This window comes from Culex quinquefasciatus, chromosome 3, assembly GCF_015732765.1.
Source record: "Culex quinquefasciatus strain JHB chromosome 3, VPISU_Cqui_1.0_pri_paternal, whole genome shotgun sequence".
Lineage (NCBI taxonomy): Eukaryota > Metazoa > Arthropoda > Insecta > Diptera > Culicidae > Culex > Culex quinquefasciatus.
This window is the reverse complement of record NC_051863.1, coordinates 7,667,680-7,686,561: the sequence shown is the minus strand read 5'-3', so window position 1 is coordinate 7,686,561 and position 18,882 is coordinate 7,667,680. Positions and strand designations below refer to the sequence as shown.

General features: G+C 37.0%; 4 protein-coding genes across 9 annotated transcripts in view; all 4 read left to right on the top strand.

The window, feature by feature from the left end:
* Positions 1-18,882, top strand: part of LOC6051106 (F-box/WD repeat-containing protein 11) — a 68,855-nt gene that overhangs the window by 15,746 nt on the left and 34,227 nt on the right. The window lies entirely within an intron of this gene.
* Positions 6,152-6,874, top strand: LOC6051109. The gene is made up of 2 exons (XM_001867559.2): positions 6,152-6,446; positions 6,502-6,874. The coding sequence occupies exons 1-2, from the start codon at positions 6,243-6,245 to the stop codon at positions 6,835-6,837; spliced, it is 540 nt and encodes a 179-aa protein (XP_001867594.2). The 5' UTR covers positions 6,152-6,242; the 3' UTR covers positions 6,838-6,874.
* Positions 10,836-11,576, top strand: LOC6052045. Its single transcript, XM_001868342.2, has 2 exons — positions 10,836-11,064; positions 11,123-11,576. The coding sequence occupies exons 1-2, from the start codon at positions 10,840-10,842 to the stop codon at positions 11,459-11,461; spliced, it is 564 nt and encodes a 187-aa protein (XP_001868377.1). The 5' UTR covers positions 10,836-10,839; the 3' UTR covers positions 11,462-11,576.
* Positions 13,585-14,318, top strand: LOC6052046. Its single transcript, XM_001868343.2, has 2 exons — positions 13,585-13,834; positions 13,896-14,318. Exons 1-2 carry the CDS (start codon positions 13,610-13,612, stop codon positions 14,109-14,111), a joined length of 441 nt encoding a protein of 146 aa, XP_001868378.1. The 5' UTR covers positions 13,585-13,609; the 3' UTR covers positions 14,112-14,318.

Here is an 18,882-nt window from a genome sequence, read left to right as displayed (position 1 = left end):
GGGTGGTGTCCGAGATTGTGCAACCCGCGCGGCTGGGTCTCTGGAGCAATTATCATGTGAAAGTTTAAGGCTGGACTAGTTCTTTGCTATATAAATTTAGAACACTTATATAGGTCAGTTGATACAGACTTGTTAGAATTTAACCGTTATTTGAAAACAATGTTTGGGTATACCGTAGAGATTTTCCTTCATCGCCCTAAAAAGGGGAATGTTCCAAATCCTTTTCCTTGTTTTTGGTGCGCGGTGGAGATGGGAGCGGCCGGCAACGAACGGCTGTCATATGGTGTTGAAAATCTGGTTCGGGTGGAATTGATTTTATTCCCAAATATCCATAATTGGAATTATTCCAAGCCAACCTGAAAATCATCATATCTACATGGCGAAATCCAGGCTGCAATCCGCTAAAATCACCGTCTTGAAGCGAAGCGAACACTTTAAAGACTGATACGCAGATCGGAAGGAACGTAAAACTCCATACAAAAAAAAAAAAACGCCCAAGAAACGGTCACGGTCGTCGTGGCGCGGTGCTTGTTTGCAATATATTTTGATGAAAAAAAAATTACTTCTTGAATGTGACTTACAAACGTTTTATGGGACCATCCATAAACCACGTTTTGCCCCCCCCTCCCCCCTCTAATTCAAAAAGTTTAAAAATCTCAAGCATAGAATTTCGAAAATGCTTTTTTACGAAAAATCCGAAATTCTAACAATTAAAAACTATAATATTTCAAAAATTCAAAAATCTCGATATTCCAGAATTAAAAATGTGGAGTTAAGGAATTTGAAAATTTAGGAACTTAAAAAATAAAATTTAGAAAATAAATAAATAAAAAATTAAGAGTTTAAGAATTTAAGAATTTAAGAATTTAAGATTTAACAATTTAAGAATTTAAAAAATTAAGAAAAAAAATAAGCATTTCTACCAGCCTTGTTTTATAATTTCCTAATTTCCTAATTACCTAATTTCCCAAATACCTAATTTCCTAAATTCCTAATTTACTAAATTCCTTATTTCCTAATTTCCTAACTTCCTAATTTTCTAGTTTCCTGATTTCCTTATTTCCTAGTTTCCTAATATCATAATTTCCTAATTTCTTAACATCCTAACATCCTAACTTCGTAAATTCCAAATTTCCTTGTTTCTTAATTTCCTAACTTACTAGCTTCCTAACCTCCTGATTTCCTAGTTTCCTAATATCCTTATTTCTTAATTTCCAAATTTCCTAATTTTATAATTTCATATTTTCATAGTTTCATAATGTCCTAATTTCCTAATTTCGTAATGTCACTTTTTTTCATGTTCTCTTTCTTATTTTCCTGATTTCCTTATTTCATTATTTCATAATTTCATAGTTTCATAATTTTAATTTTTTTAAGTTTTTTTTTTTTCTACTTTTTTAAAGAAATTCAAAATTATTGTTTTCTTTATTTATGCTTCTGCTTGGGAGAATTTTCATTGACGCTCTATGATACGAATGCGCTTGGCTACTTCATGGTTCCAAGAAGAGTTGGCGTGTTCGTTCAATTATTTTGATGAACATATTTTAATTCTTTCTTTAATAAGAAATCAAAATGATCACCTGTCCTATGAACAGGTTGAACAGGTGGACGCGACGCCTCTGGCTCAAACCAACCTCTGAAATTTTTGCCGATTTACATGTATGTAACCCCTTAAGCTAAGTATGCAGATCGGAAGGAACGCGGTCAAGAAGTGTTGCGTGTTCTTTTCGTGACCCCCCAAGAAAATTTTACAGTTCGGTATGATCCCGTTTGACGGTGTGCGCGCTTAAGGTTCTTTGGGGGAAAAAGTGAACAGATTAAAAATATTCAAAAGTTAAAATGAAATAGATTAAAAATGTTTATTCAAAAACTTTTATCTACAGTTAAATAAAGAAATAAAAGCGCGCGAGCCGAGACACGAGCAGATCTGGAGTTTTTCTCTCTCTCTTTGAACTTTGCTCTCTCCCTGCTCGCGTCTCGGCTCGCGCGCTTTTATGTCGACTGTGCAAAAGCTTTCATGCACACCCTGAACTACCACATTCATACCGTCCAGCGTGTACAAATATGGGAGTCTTTCTGTGTATTTTTGGATGCGTTGTATGGGAACTCGTGCATGGAGAAATACGAACAGGTTGGCGGCTGCTTGGGAGAATTTTCAGTGCACGTTAGATTTTCATTGAGAGCTTTATGGATACGAATGCGCTTGGCTGTTCCATGATTCTAAGACGATTTAACGTGTTCGCTCAAATATTTTTGTAAAACTTTTTTAAATTGTTATAAATAGTAGAATGGCATGTTGCTTCCAAAAAGCGTTTTTAACTGAAATAAAGTAATAAATAGCTCAGTTAAAAGTGAGCAAGCACGTTCATCGACAGATTTGCAAAATAATTTGGAAGAAAATAGAACAAAATCTTTAACCTACCAAGCATACAATAATTTCCTTTACATGTTGTTTGTCCAAAAACAAAAATCAAAATAAAACTGTCGTTATAATGTGTACTTGGTTTGAATTCTTGAGTTTTGATCGTTTAAATTTTTTTGGGAAAATTTTATATGGTGATGTATTTTATTTTATTTTTTGTAGATTTTCATAATTTTCATCGATATTAATTTTTTCCCTCTAGTTTTTTAGGAAGATTTTGAAGAGAAACGTAAAATACAATGTTTATGGCCTAATTGTTTTGGAATGGTCAACATCCGGAATGTTTGCTTAGTGAGATTTGAGAATAATGATTTTTTGTTTTGCTCTAATCTAATCCAATGGAACATAAGAGAAGTCATTCTGAAGAAAACTCCAGGAAAAAACTTGTGGTTGGATTACGCCTCAAGTTTTGATTTAGTTTTTTTATTTACAAAACAAGCTAATTATAGAAAACTATAATGTAAAAAGGATTTCAATTTTACACTTCTTGAACAATAATATTTGCTGTAATTTGAAAGAGTTACTATTTCAATAAAAATCATGTGATCAACAGCTCTCACAACAATTATACTCATCATCTAATTTTTTTTATTATGTATAAAAGATATTTTTTAAATATGATTGAGCTAAAAAACTTGAAAATTACTAAAAAGATTGTTTGAACAGGTAAACATTTTGGCCACGCGTCGCCTCTGGTTTGAGCACACACTTAAACTTTTTTTAAATCTGTTTGCCCTTAAATGCCCTTGAAATAAATATTTTCAACTATTATCAAAATAAATTTGAAGACATTTGGTTGTATAATTGCCGAGATATAGATATTTGATGTTAGCAGTTTCAAAAAACAGGTGCCACGATATCTCAACACTGCTTTGACCAAATCGGCTCAAAATTTTGGTGAAGCCTCGTTAAACCGGTCCTGTGTGCATGACGAAGCCCGATTTTCAAAAAAAATATTTGAAAAAAAGATAAAAATATTTCTGTGTTTTTCATATAAAAAATCGTCAGTTTTTGATTTTTGTATTTTTTAAAAATGCAAAATTTCAAAATCGGGCTCGTCATGCACACGAAATATGTCTTGCAAGTCTTCACCTCAAATTTCAGCCAGTTTGGTCCATCACATCTCGAGATATCATGGCACCCGTAAATCAACTCGGCGTTTAGAGAAAAACGCTCACAAAGTTTGACAGTTCGCTTTGCACATGGCAAAATTTTGAGCGTAAATCATCTCTTACTCAGTTCAATCATGGAATATCTTCATGAAACTTTTAGGAGTGATTGAAAATCATATTTTAAGTGGATTGAATAAATTTTCTGAAACATGAAATTTTGTGATTTTCTACATGTATGTAACCCCTTAAATCAAAACTGGAACCATTAAACCTTAACCAAATGGGCTCAAATTCCCAGGGTAGCTTCTGGGATTCTTCCTTTAGAATGCTCTGAAAAATAACAACTTTTGTCTTTTTCATAAATCTATGTGTATGCCTTCTAGAGATCATAAACATATTGCTCAAAAATGTGTAAAAATTTAACCTGAACCTGAAATTCATCGCAAACTCATAAAAATTCACCAATTCCTGATGTAATATTACACATTATTTTGACACAAAATCTGTCACCATTTCCTGATGAATATTACTATTTTTTTGTTTTCTTTGTTGTCGAATTCAGTGGCATGATGTTGGAAAAAGTCGTTAATTCGCCAAAATTCGCTGAAAATCGGGAATTTGGGATTCTTTGTTAAAAACCTCGGAAATTTCGAGCATACTTGACTGAAAAATATTTTTTTTGTCATTTTTTAAATGATTAAAATGGAAAGAAAAATATCATAAAGCTTTTTCAAAAAAAAATACATTTGCATTGAAAACAAAATCAAATATTTACAATTTGATAAACCAGCATTGATTCTTAATTGAATATCAAAATCTACAGAATAAAAAATTAAGGAAGCTTAATAAAAACGTATTTTTACACGAATTCCTAAATATTTCGAATAAAAAAGGAAACCCTACTGTTATCATAATTTAAGTTTTTTTTTATCAAACAAAACTTTTTAGACAGAGTTATTTTACCTTTTTTTTATCCACTTTTTTTTTTAAATAAAGATCTGGAGTTTTTTTTGTTAAAGATCCAATAAACCAAATTTTCAGTTTTTGTTTTTTGGGTGTTTTTTAATACCCCTGACTCAAGGCTTCGACCATTGCAATATTTTGTTGGGTAACAAATTCCTATTATTTGAGATTCTGGAAAAGTCGGGAAAAATGTGGGATTTGAATGGCCTCCTTGATATTATATCGTGATGATTTCAGCAAGTTTCCAATGGCATTCGTCAAGACTCTGGATGGACTTCCTTTGAATATAAAATGAAATTATCGCCAAATCCTAAACAAAAAATCGATAACATAAAGAAGCTTATAGTCAATTTCACTTCTTTAAACCTGTAACACAACAAATTTACTCAAACAATGACATTGCATGTATTTTCCCTTTCGTCATAAGTGTTCGCCGAAGCAGCAGGCCCGAAAGGCTTCCGCGTTTTCAATACCTGCGCCGCCGGTTACCGGGGAAGCCCTGCGCTATCCCAAGCGCCAATATAGAAACTTGCGCAAGTCTATTTGCATAATTGTGAGGCCAATTGCATCTGCTGCCGCCGGAGCAGCTTGACGCTGCATTTATTTTATTAAAATATCCTACGCGCTTCCTTGTTTCTCTCCCGAGGTTATTGAAAACCCCGGTCGTAAATCGCGATGCCGCGACGAGTGCCAATAATCCGCTATTCAAATAAAGTCACTCTGCACCACGATAGTTGATTAACCACTGCATTTTTTTTTCTCTTTCTCTTCTCCCTTCCAGGTAAGCTAATCATCTGGTCTCCCAGCTTTTGAAGCATGCTGCTAGAGGAGGTAACCTAACCCGTTGCGTTGACTGACTGACGTGCAACGGAACATCATCCCCCTTCGCCCAGATAACACCCGCTGCCAACCGGCAGCAGTTTAAAGCTGTCTTAGATAAACACACAAATCTGAAGAAAAACAGTCCGACAGACAGCCAGAGGTAGATTGAAGTTGGTGATAAAACTTTAACCTGTTCGCTTTCTGTCATCTTGCCGCGTGTCGTAATTACCGGTAATTAGCAAACTCTGTATCCATTCTGGATTCGGTCGGTCGTAGAGAGTTCCGAAGCACCTCTCTATGAAGTTATTTCAGTGTCTTTGTATGGTACAGAGTTCGACCAAGGCGACGACCGCGACGGAACTGCTGCCGGTTGGTAATGGGTTACCTCTCTCTCTCTGGTGCTGCTGACTGCCGCAGCGCGTACCAAAAGTTCAAAGACACGCTAATTGCTTTGACTTTCTAAAACGCTTTACAGTCCGCCTCAGTCTTGCGGGCTGGCTGGCTGACTGGTTGGACAGTCTGCTCTAGCAGGGTTAACATGTGGTCTCTTCCAAGTTGTTTGGGGGAATGAAATAAGTTTTAGAGGTTTAGCTTTTTTGGGAACGAATTGAACAGAGTACTGTTCTTTTCTAAACTGTTAATTCATAATCAATTATGTCTGTAATTTAGAATCTTTTGCAGCATTAAAATTACAGAGATATCAATGTACTAAAATCTTCTGACACATGCACAATGTAACAATTTTTGTTACATAAGTATTGCTTAGTAATCAGCTAACAAATTAATTGACTGAGATACGATATTGAACAAACACATTACGGCCTGGCAGTTATCTGTCATAAAACACGAGTAAAATCAGAGAAACAAGCTTAGTTCGATTCCTGCCACTGTTGACATCTAACGTGCATGGCCAAACCATCAACATGGGAACAGTTTTGATGTGCGCAATCTTGTTCAGCTTGTTGGGACTTTCTTGCGGAACTCGGGAATTGCACTACGATTATTTTGAGCAAATCAATGGCACTGATTTTGCCGAGTTCAATTTGAGGGTTCGAAAGCTCAACCGTACAACGTCCATCCTCACTGGAGAGGTACTGCTGAAGAAACCGGTCACCGATGACTTCACTGTAAGTGATACCAAAGTGATCCAAGCTGTCACAATGATTTCACTCAATCTTCCAGATCGGTGTCCAGTTGTTCCACAGTCCAAGAGGGAACAATCAGTTCAACCACTACCCGATGAAGATTGCCCCAAAGTCGGTGTGCATTATCACGCATGAAACCTGGCCGGATTTCGTGGGGTTCTTCCGGGACTACGTGGAGAATTTGATTCGCGTGGACGAATGTCCTGTGGAGGCGAGGACCATGATATTTGGGAATGTGGTGGCTAACGACGGGATGCTGAACTCGTACGTTCCGACAGGGTTGTGGAAGGCAATAATACACTGCTATAACGAAGCTGGAGAGGGCTTTACGGTGGTTATACAAATGAAGCTGCTGCAAAATGGATACTTTTGAAATGGGGGGCTAATAAAGTTTGTTTGCTTTGAGTATTGATTGGAATTTAATTGACCTCGACGTAAGTAAAGTCGACTATCTGCTTGTAGATCTTCGCTATCTCAATATTTCTCCATCTATCGATCATTTTTCAGTCCTTTCAAAATGCATGCTCTTCATTCCTTGATGTTCTCTTTGGCTCGAATTTTTTTTCGAACTTTTAACATCAAATTCGAGCTCTGCGACTCAATTTGATTCAAATTTTTAATGGTTGATTGTCTATAAAATTAAAAAAAAATATTTATTTTTTTCATTATATCTACACCGCCATTTTAGCCGCCATCTTGGATTTGAAAATTCTAAAGCTCAAAATTAAAAAAAAAAACAACGTAAAAAATCGTGATTAGATTATCGGAAGTGAAATTTTTCCAAGGCCTTCGGATTATCGAGTCTGGACTGTAGTTTCGATATGTAATTTTCCTCGGAGATTTGAAGGAACATTGACGTTTGTTTTTGTTTGTTAAATTACATGATCATGCTTCTCTATGACAAGTAATTCGATTGTAATATTTACCCTCTTGACAAAAATGTCAATGGAGCAAGTCAGTCTAATCTTCACAGCAAAATTAGTCTTATCTTCATTTTGCATCGTTTAGTAAATTTATGATTCTCTTTAGGGCCAGTGTTTTTTCACGAAAAAAAAATTTTTTACGGCATGCCAAAATTGGAAATTTTACGACAATTTCATGGTACTCTAAAATCTGCTTAAAATCAACGCAAAAATGTGTTGTTTTTGAATGACTGTGTTCAGAAAAGTAACGGAAAAAGTTGGCAATTTACTGCAAAAAAAAGTAAAATTACAGCTATCCAAATTCAGGGTGGCCAGTCAAATCGAGAAATCGGGAATTCGCCAAAATTCGTGAAAAAAACGGAAAAAGTCGGAAATTTGCGATTTTTTTTTCAAAAATTCGGGAAAAGTTGGGATACCCGAGCATACTCGTTGGAAAATTATTTTCTTGAATAACTTTTTTATATTTTGTACATTTTTTATATTAAATTCTGTTAATTTTTCTTTAGTAACTTACTTTTAATGTATGGTTCCTTCACTACAGTAAAATTATCATCTAAACCCAAATTATGACCAAAAAATCGATTTTTCGACACTTTGGCTCAATTCTGAGGACAAATTCAGTTTCAGCGGGCAAAATTACATGAAAAAAATATATATATTTAAACAATTTTCGAATTTCGTTAGGGTGGTCCTATATGGTTTTCCTTTTCAAATGAATATATCTCGAGTATAAAGAAAAACACCCCTGAGATTTTTTCAGCGATTGTAGTGCTAGATCTCCTCTGCAACTTGGTGCTTAAAATTTGGCTTGCATCTTTTTTGCCTTAAAATGGCTGTAACTTTTGACCCTTAAGTCCAAATTGACATGTCAAAAAATAAAAAAAAATTCGTTTTTTAGAGCTCTAAAAGTGCTCCAAATATCACTTCTCTCTAAAACTTAACCCTGAAATGCCACGTTCAAAAAACTGATTTTTGAAGGTTTGCTCAGATGCTTTCTATAAATTTGGTCATAGAAGGCGTAGATTACGAGATAAAATTTTGATGTCTTCGACAAAGTTGCTTGGATTGGCAAGCCCAACTACTTTCTAGAAGACAATAAAATTCCCAAAAATAGGCAAGACCATGGGAGACGACTCCTACACCTGGATTGAGCTGTCGACCTAACCCTTTAGGCTAGACCGGGGCCAACATTTACTTCCCCATCCGACGGAAGGCGTGGTCAGACAAATCTCGTCTCGAAAAATGCCACCGGGACCGTCTGGGATCGAACCCAAGCCGGCTGGGTGAGAGGCAACCACGCTTACCCCTACACCACGATCACGACACTTTTTTTATAAAGATTTTTTTTGTTTAAAATCATTCTTTTGATAAGAAATGCCTATTTTTTTAATTTCTGGAAATGTCGGAAATTGAAAATGTGATTTAAGTGGTCACCCTGCAAATTTAAAAGCATAGGTGCCCACCCGCAGTTGCTACTCCGTTATTGACCAGGACCTCCAGAAGTTACATCCACGAGCCGTGGAAGATAAGTGGGTGCTATCTTTCCTCGCTTCGCAACTTCTCAAAGGCCCCTATAATGCTGATCAATACCGGCGCCGGCCACGACCAGTGGTAGGGTCACGGGGAAGTGGATGGGAATGTTAGTTCGATACTTGAGTGATAGAGACCGCCCAATCGACTGCATCTCCGACAAAGTATCACATGAGTTTTGAGGGGGTTAGTAGATGGGTATGAGGTCAGGATTCACGAGTGGCAGTGATGTGACCATGAGCATTTTGTTTATCGGTTGAAATTTTAAATCTTAGGCAGCCGGCTGCGGAAAGATAAATAATTGATTATTTAAAAAGTTTGTTTTAATCGAACGCGTGCCAACCGAGCGGTAGTGCTATGGGCTGGACTTATCAGTATATTTTTACTGTTGGTACAATTAAGATAACGCGAGCAAATGTCAAAAATAGTAGATGAGTTAATACTAAAGCTGCCAGTTGGAATAAATTATTACGATCAACGAATATAAACGAAAAGAAAACAGGACACCACGTAACCGATTGTAATGAAATTAAAACAATAACTTAAACGAACTTAATCGGTGGCGTGCCTTCCTATCAACGATGATAAAAGAAGGACTTATAAATATAAAATATAAAAAGACTCCAAAAAACACGTTGCATAGTAACCGCGAAGTCCCGCTACTCACAATCGAATCCGAAAGATAGCTATCTAGAATTTTAAATATAGTGTTAATTCGACCGCGATCCTCCAGAAATTCTTCGTCGGCGTGCCTTCCGATCAACGGTGATGTAAGAAGGGCTTTATTCATTAAAATGATTTTATATCATAAGCCTTAAAACATATTCGTCGGCGTGCCTTCCGATCATCGATGATATAGAAAGGACTTAATCCAGCAATACGACTTGCTTGTCTCGAAAAAAAAAAAGAATTCGGATCGTTTCTATCGAAAACTATGTAAAGAGAACAAAAATAAACTCATTGGCCAACGAACGCGCGAACTAAAAATAAAGAAAAAAGAAGAAGAAGAAGACCAATCATCCCATGCACACAAACAGCGATACAAAAGAGATGAAAACAACACGAATCAGAAGAAATCCAATCACCCCATGCACTCGAACAGCGACACAAAAGAGACGGAAAATAACACGAAAAAACAGGACTGCGCGTCCACACAGGCACCGCACTACTGATCTTAAGTGGTCACCCTGCAAATTTCAATGAAATTTTCAAAATGTATTTTGCTTTAATATAATTATAACAAAGCACATCCTAAACAACTATACTTAACCCTTTCAGGCCTGAAATCAAAATTTCAAAAATTAGCTTATAATTTTCGTACGATAATAAAAATCAGTTTCCCACCATAAACTAGAAAAATATTTTCAAAAAATAAATTCAGCCCTCCAAAATTTAAATTACAATTTAATTATTTCAAAATAGTTTAGGTATATGGATTGCTTGAATTTTAAAAATCAATGCAAAAATACACTCAATAGCTATTTGACAATAAATTATTTCAAACTTCGTGGTATTTACCTTATTTCACGGCCCAGGGCAAATTTCACGGATTACGCGAAATCGCAAAAAAAAGTCACTAGCCCAACTTCTCTTTCTCGGTGGTCCATATTCGGGAAAAGTTGAGTGAAAATAAACTTAAAAAATAAAAATCCTTTGCGGAGGCATGACCAATCGTTCCCAAATTTTGGGGAGTTGTTTAGGAACCGGAAAATTGCTGTGTTGGAAAAAAAGATTTTGTTATTACACCCCAATAATACACGTGTTGTTGTCAATATGTTCAATTATTTCCACGCGCAATCGAATTTGTGTCCAATGGGAAATCAACAGATTGATCATAGTTTCGTGTGGCAAGCTCGTTAGAACTAAAATAGTTTAAATCGATTTTTTCAAAGCAACTTCCCTCAATCCCATCCAACCTAGCAATGTCTGTGCAGCGCACAAAGTTCGGTCTTGCGGGGATAGTTCTGTTCACCTTTTTGCTCTATCCAAATTCGCTGGAAGCGATCGAAGTGATGTACGAGTCCTTTGAGCAGATCAACGGTACCGATACGGTTGAGTTTCGCACACGCGTGCGAAAAGTGAACCGCACCACGGCTGCTCTCGATGGCGAGATTGATCTCAAGAAACCGTTGACCAATGATTACAAGGTAAAATTGAAAGAGGTTAATTTAGTTGATAATGGTTAAAATATGTCACTTCACCCAGATCAAGCTGGACTTTTTCCACAGTCCGCTCGGAAACCAGCAGTTCAATTACTACCCGATGAAAATCCCGCCGTCCGGGATGTGTGACTTTACCAAAAACACCTGGCCAAACTATGAACAGTACTACAGGAGCGCCGTGACGAACACCATACGCGTTGGAGAGTGTCCGGTTGAGCCGAGGGTGGCCAACATAAGCAACCACTTGCTGGTTCCGCAGATGTTTTCCGACTACGCCCCGACTGGGCTGTGGAAGGTGCACGTGGTTGTGCAAACGGAAGCGGGAGACGGATTTTTCGCGATTTGGCACATGAAAATCTACAGCGATGGGCACTTTGGGTGATGATACTTAGACTTCATGGCTATGGTGTTTTGTGAATCTTGCTTTGTTCAAATAAAAAATCATGTAATGCAAAATAAGAACTGTTCCACCCAATATCTCTGTAATCCAATTATTCTTGTTGTTACATGTCATTCTGTACTAACGATTTCGACTTTTTTTTTATGGAACTCTATAAACTAGGGGAACAGCATCTAATTCCAGCGTGCCTCTAATGTTGGCAGGTCACGACTTTGACATTCAATTAAAGCTAATTAAAAGCGTTTTCAACTGTAATCCAGTGATAAATAGCTCAATAAGAAGTGAGCAAGCAAGTTTCTATAAAAAGTTTTGCAAAATTAGTTTTTTAAATAGTGAAAAACAGCAAATTGGATGGGGTTAGGAGCGAGAGCTTAACCTGCCAAACATACGAGAATTTACCCTAAGTTCCTAAAAATAGTAAAGTTTCCGTTTGCTTGATACTATCAAAATACTACATAGTATTTTGTAGGTAACTTGTGAGTGTTTCAAATTTGTGGGATGACTCTATTTAAATTAAATATTTAGAAGCAATTTTTCATAACAAACAACATTCCTAACGACTGAATAGGCAGACAACAGAACAAGTTTCTGATGTATCTTTCCAGTACTTGCTTTACAGGAGGGCGTCCAAATTACCCGGGTTTTTTATTTCCCGGGAAACGGGAAAAATATTTTTTAAATCCCGGGAATTTCCGGGATCCCGGGAAATTTTTGAAACATTCGTAAAATCTATGTTTGCATTATATTTGTTTTTTAAGCTCAAAATATTAGAATTCGCTCAATACTGATAATTGAGTAGAATCGAGGACAACAGTTTTTTTTCAATAGCTTATACATTAAAAATTATTCATGTTGATTCTTTGTTGTGCTTTGGATTTTAAATCAACCACGTTTTTTATTCAAGTGTGATTAAAATTATGTAAGTTTCATTGATTATTTTTTTCATAAAGACACGGCCTAAAAGTTTCTTGACTAGTAGACTAGTTCCTAGCCCCTTCCTTGACTTTATACCATTCCCAAAAACCGCCCAACTCCAAGTGAAACTTACTTGCGGACACCGTGGAGATTTTCTCTTGCCCCCTTAAAAAAGTGGAGCATAAACGCTTCCCGTCTTCCTAATCCTTTTCCTTGTCCCTGGTGCGTGGTGCAGATGGGAGCGGCTGTCATGGTGGTGAGAATCTGGTTCAGGTGGAATTGGTTCTATTCCCAATTATCAATTCCTATGCAACTTGGGCTTAGACAATCATCACTTAACATGGCGAAATCCAGTCTGCAATCCGTGAGTGAGTGAAGCGACATGACCACAAAAGTTTAAAAATTTCTTCGAAACTGTTTTTAAAAAAACAAGAAACGAAAACAAATAAAATGATACCATTCAATGTAATATGTTTGATAAATTTAGAATCTCATGTTTCAAATAAAACATATTTTACAAAACACCTTTAAGTTTATACCACCAATTGGGGGAAATCGGGACTTCAGCCTGAATAGGTACTGGAGATTTTAGAGTAATTAATTTGAAAATCTGTTTACTAATTATTTTGTTCTGTTTCTTAATTCGTTACTTTAGTCCTGATTTGCTTTAGTTGCCGGTGTTTTATGAAAAATAGCTAAATATGATATTTATAAAAGTTAAATTCATAAATTTACTTAAACATAATACATACCAAGGCTTTTAAAAATAAATAAAATTCAATAGAATAAAAAATGCGCTACTCATTTAACGGATTTGTAATCTAAAATTTTAACAATTTTCTCTAATAAGCCAAATACAAAATTTTCATCGATTTCTAAGTATTCAACTGTTTATTTATTTCCAAAAACAAAACTGAATATCCAGTTCAACATTTGATTATTTTTTTTCAATTGCGGAAATTCCCGGGACAAAATATATAAAATCCCGGGATTCGGGAATTCCCGGTTTTGGAAAAAATCCCGGGAATTTTGTCCCGGGAATTTCCTGGATGGACGCACTATTTGCAGCTTCAATTGAAACACACGACTTGTTTAAACCGCTTTAGTTCGTGATAGTTGCATGTTCACGGTAATATACATCCAATATCAGATCAATTGACGAGACTTGCTATGTAGAAAAACCATCCCAGTTACAATTCACACTCACTCTAAGTGATGGCTGCTAGTTGTAAAAAGGTTTTCCTTTTGCGCTCAGCTGTGCTCATCCTTATCGTTTGTTCAAATTTGGTGCATACTATTCAGGTTATGTACGAATCGTTTGAACAAATCAACAATACCGACACTGCCGAGTTTTTGGGCCGCGTCAAAAAGGTGAATCGAACAACTGCGGCGCTCAACGGAGAGTTGATTATTAAGAAGGCCTTGAACAATGATTATAAGGTACAGTTTATCGATTCGAGGATGTGCGAAGTGTAACCTGTTATTGCATCTTTTTTTTTAGATAAAGTTGGATTTTTGGCACAGTCCGTTGGGAAACCAGCAGTTCAATTACTATCCAATGAAGATTCCGCCAACGGGAATGTGTGACTTTTCCAAAGGTTTATGGCAAACTTATGAACAGTTCTACAGGGACTACGTCACCAATAATCTCCGCGTTGGGGAGTGTCCGATGGAACCGAGAACCATTCAAATTACCAACCACCTGTTGGATTCTTAAATGTTTAGCGAATACACCCCAAACGGATTGTGGAAAGTGCACGTAATTGTTCAAACGGACGAAGGTGATGGATTTTACTTGGTGTGGCAAATGAGAGTTTACAGCAATGGACACTTTTGAAGAACTTATACAATAAAGAGACATATTTCAATGGGGACCAAGTCACTTCTCGCTCATTAAACATTAGCCACCCGCGATGCCGCGTTGGTCGCGCTCTGAAAGTGATACACAATTGAAGCTTGACCTGGAAAAGCGATGGCAAAAAGGTGATAAAACTATAACATGAAAACAAGAGGAAAAAAACAACGCACTGCGAGGCAAAGAGCCCGTACCAAGCACACGTGCCTGCCTGATCTACTACTGCTGATGGTTTCTGCCTCATTTTCAACTATTTAGAGCACGAGGTCAATCACGGTGGGAAGGCACGCGTTTTTGCTGGCTGATTTTTTCTTGTAGTTTGAATCTTTTTTACAATATTCTTCATGTTTTGAAAATCTTGAGTTGTTCAATATGTCCAGTCCACGTAAAAAACAATACGAATCAATGGTCCTCGTACCAACCGGCTTCCGTTCAAAATTAAACTTGCAATGGAAACCTGTACCTATATGGTTTGTACCTCTTGCACACTCCTATTGATCCGTTCCCAATATCATGCGAAATGAACCGTATCGTGTGGCTGTGTGAACTCGAAAGAGAGGGAAAATCTGTTTCACGTACACGTACGCTCGGTTCGGTCATTTATCCGTACACACGTACGAAACGGAACCAGGCCGGTCTGTGGAACCGAATCGATTCGTTTCGGCCACTTTTTGGTGCGCGAAATCTTCCTTTTCTTTAGTGTTTTGTGTGCTGCAGCATTGATTCAATATAGTGCAAATGACCCTATTTTCCTAAAACGAAATTCTGCAACTTAGATCGAAAATGGGGGAGTAGACCTAATTTAAGCATAATTTTCTCTGAATCCAAAGATTTGATAACCTTGGCGTGTGGTTGCGTGCCGTTTCCCGCAAACGCTGTTATCCACTATGTCTACAAAACTAACCAAAACCGTAAGTGGTGTCTTGCGTGGTACCTTTGAATCGAGCTGACAGATTTCCTGTTTCTTGTTCACGAGCACGCTTGGCTAGACATACGGCTGCTGCTAGTGCCGGTGAAGTGAGGTGACTTACGGTCTAGACGCTGTTCCCAACCGAAAACCCAGAGCGAGCGATGACTCATACTTATTATACACAGCTGCGCGCACCCGTGTTCAGCTGACCGGAGGTAGTCGCTGCAATTTTTATGAGGAAGTGCCAGAGTCATTAATCTCTCAATGCCTCTGGTTTTTCGAAAGTCACTCGCTTCAAGTCGAGGAAAACACATTAGATTGGTTGTGAGTTATGTGATGCCTTACAATGATTAGAACTGCAGTTTGCTTTAGATCTCTTGGGAGAGCTATTCAAAAGCTTTGAGTTTTATCACGAACATGATTGACTGCCAGTGAGCTGCTACTCCGTTTTTGACAGATCAGCTGAAGTGCCACAAGATAACACACAAGTGACGATGTGTGTGTGTGTGTGTGTGTGTGGTCCAATCCAATACCCGCTAACCGGTAGCGATATTATGGGAAAGTATAGTTTGTATCAGGCTTTGTATATGCCGAATGCTGATACAACTTATCTCAGTCCCGGGTATTAGGTGGAGATAGCCCTCGCGCCGCTTCCAACGACCCGTTTCAGAATGACAGAACTCCTTGCGGTCCAATTCCGAGGTCGCTGGGCATTGTTCGGCCCCGCCTAAACATAGAAGCAAGCATCTGAAGGAAACTCGATCTATATTTAGACTTCCAATCCCCTCAGGCAAATCAGGGATCAGCGCGTATTTAATATGAGAAGATAACATAATTCAACACTACGGATCAATTCACTACTAGAGTGTAAACCTTCTGATGGCCGACTGCTTAGCGTCCCAGACCACCAATCCAGAGGTGTGAGATCGAACCCCACCTGATTCTTTTTCGTTTTTGTTCATATTCAAAGTTCAAATTCCTGATTCCAAATTTCAAAGGTACCGGCCGGGATTTGATCCCTGAACCTTCTGCTTATGAGGCAGAAGCCGTAACCATTAAGCCACGGAGCATAACACACAAGTGACGATACTCCAAAAACTGATACTTTACGGCAGGGGTGCCCAACCTTTTGGCCCTGCGGGCCTGATTTGATTTTTCTGAAGCAGAAAAGGGGTCGGAACTAACGATTGAGAAAAGTAAAAAAAGTGGACAATTTTGTTTTCATTAGTTTTTTGGTTCCTTTTAAAGTAATCAAACTAATAAACTGTTGGCGCAAATAAGATTCATAAATAATGATTTCTAGAAAAAATATTCCAGAAAATTTAAACAAAAAAAGTTAATTTGATTAGTTTTTATTTTACATTATTCAAAATTGTTTTATAATTGTTTTTGTCCATTGCAATTAAATACCCAAATATCATTAACTTAAAAAACAGTTAATTTTCACTAACCGTGTACCTTTATTCACATATTTTGCCATGTATTTTACAAAATCTTTTAACATTTTTTGAACTACAGAGCAGATTCGCTAATTCGAATGAAACTGCATTCTAATGAGCGAATCCCAATTCGCTAATTGGAACGACTGACAGCTGTCAAAAGCTTAAAACCACGTGTTCGGAAATCGTCAAACAATGGTGTTAAAACGTCAAAATCAGTTTGATAAATGGTTTTGACGGTTGAGTGCTTTTTAATTCGAATACGTTTTAATTAGCGAGCATTCGAATCAGCGAACTTTCGAAGTAGCGTAATTCGAATTAACGGATCCGCTCTGTACACACAAAATTTTAACAGTTTAGAAAAATATGTATTGAATAGCTTTCAATTAAAAATTCTTCGAATTTCTATTAGCTATTGAAATTTATGAAAAAATACATTTTTGCACTCTGATTTCTTGACTATTTTGTGACTTTGTTTTTTTACATTTTTCAAAATGGTCACAGTTTGATTAATTTACTCAAAAAAATAGTCAAACAAATCTTTATCACTGAAAAATTGTTCTGAAAAAATGCATAATTTTTTGATTACTCATTCAATACAAAAAATATATTTAAATTAAAAAAAAATCTTCATTTTGAAGTAAACACAGTATAAACAGCAAAAAAATAAATAATTCAGTGTCTCTCTGTAATTTTTAAACAACAATCCAAGTTTTTTTTTCAAATATTTCACATTTTTACAAAAAATATAATTTTATTTTCTTGCGCCATTTTTCAGTTTAATAATTGATTCTGAAAATATCAATTAGGAAATGAAAAGAATTAAATTCAAACATAAAAAATGTTTGAATTTGAAACAAAATCATTAAAAAAAGAAAGCAAAATCTAAATCATTGAATAAGAATTTTTTTGTCAAAATACAAAACAAAATCTAAATGTTCCTAATTAAATATTTGTAACTAATATGTGAAAATTTGATCTCAAGCTTGTTTTTTAAGTTTAGACACTCAACTTATTTATTCAATATTTCATGAACAGTCATAAGGACAATCATAGAACTATTTTGAAAGGCCGTCGTGGAGCGGATGAAATGGCTTCACGGGCCGGAACCGGCCCGCGGGCCGGACGTTGGGCAGGCCTCCTTTACGGTATCGAGGTTGCAGAAAAAAATAGTTAAATTACTGGTTTGAATAATGTTTATGTGAAAATTTATCCATTTGTTTAAAGTAAATTTATATTTCTGGTGATTTTAAATCGGTTGCTCTATAAGAAAAGCAAAAAACGGATTACCGTTTGGCTCAATAAAAATAAATTAATTCGCTCAAAGAGGAGATTAATTTATAGCACCACATCAACTTTAGCAAACATACACACACTTCCTTCCAATTATCGAGCCTCATTCAACCCCGAATGCACAGCCCAAGCGATGGCAGGTTCCTTCCGTGTGTGTGAGGTCCGATCGCACGGAATGGGTAATTGAGCGGTCATGAAGTGGTTGACCTTCCGTTCGATTATTGAACAGGGAACGCGCGAATCGTGCGGACAATCTCCACATGTAGTGTTTTTTGCTTTGCTGGTTAAACCGTTGAACGGATGCATAACGGAAGTGGGGGTACCGTTTTGATTTAATTACTCCGGTAAGTGAATGCGATTCAAGGTTCAATTTCGTTAAAAGTTCATTTTGAAAAACAAACACACAATTACCTGAATTACGGCACAGCGAAGGAAAATAATGACCAAACGATACCGACATTAATCAATTTTACAACCGACTGCTCATTTGCAGTAAAAACGGGTATTATATCCAGCGCACCGGCGGTGTGAGGTCTATCACGTCTTCACAACGCTGTACAAGAGACAACAGAAATTACAATCCCAAACCCATCCCTGGGCACGATCTCAACGATCGCGTTCGACACAAAGCTGCACCTTGAACTGCAGAGGCAAAACATTGCACTCGCCAGCAGAAGAGGAGAACGATCTTGCTGAACAACCACAACAAGCTGGGACAAAGAATGCACCAACCAACCATCCCCGTTTTGCAAATAAGCAACGGGACTGACCTATCCCAACATCAATTACCCGTCTGGGAAGGTGCAGGTGAGGTTCAGATTGTGCAATCCCCCATCCCATCGCAGCAGGTGCCAATAGCTGCAATTTAGCGTAAATGCTGGTCGTGACGCCAGGGATTGCGTGTGCCTGTGTCGTGAGTCGGAGAAAGTCAGATTTTTCAGGTGCTGAAGAAGCACCGACCTCTGCTGGCTGTGGTGACGTCCAAGGTAAT

Coding starts and splice junctions, on each gene's coding strand:
- LOC6051109 (XM_001867559.2), top strand. CDS start 6,243: ATGGGAACAGTTTTGATGTGCGCAATCTTGTTCAGCTTGTTGGGACTT. Junction 6,447..6,501: donor CGGTCACCGATGACTTCACT/GTAAGTGATACC, acceptor TCAATCTTCCAG/ATCGGTGTCCAGTTGTTCCA.
- LOC6052045 (XM_001868342.2), top strand. CDS start 10,840: ATGTCTGTGCAGCGCACAAAGTTCGGTCTTGCGGGGATAGTTCTGTTC. Junction 11,065..11,122: donor CGTTGACCAATGATTACAAG/GTAAAATTGAAA, acceptor CACTTCACCCAG/ATCAAGCTGGACTTTTTCCA.
- LOC6052046 (XM_001868343.2), top strand. CDS start 13,610: ATGGCTGCTAGTTGTAAAAAGGTTTTCCTTTTGCGCTCAGCTGTGCTC. Junction 13,835..13,895: donor CCTTGAACAATGATTATAAG/GTACAGTTTATC, acceptor CTTTTTTTTTAG/ATAAAGTTGGATTTTTGGCA.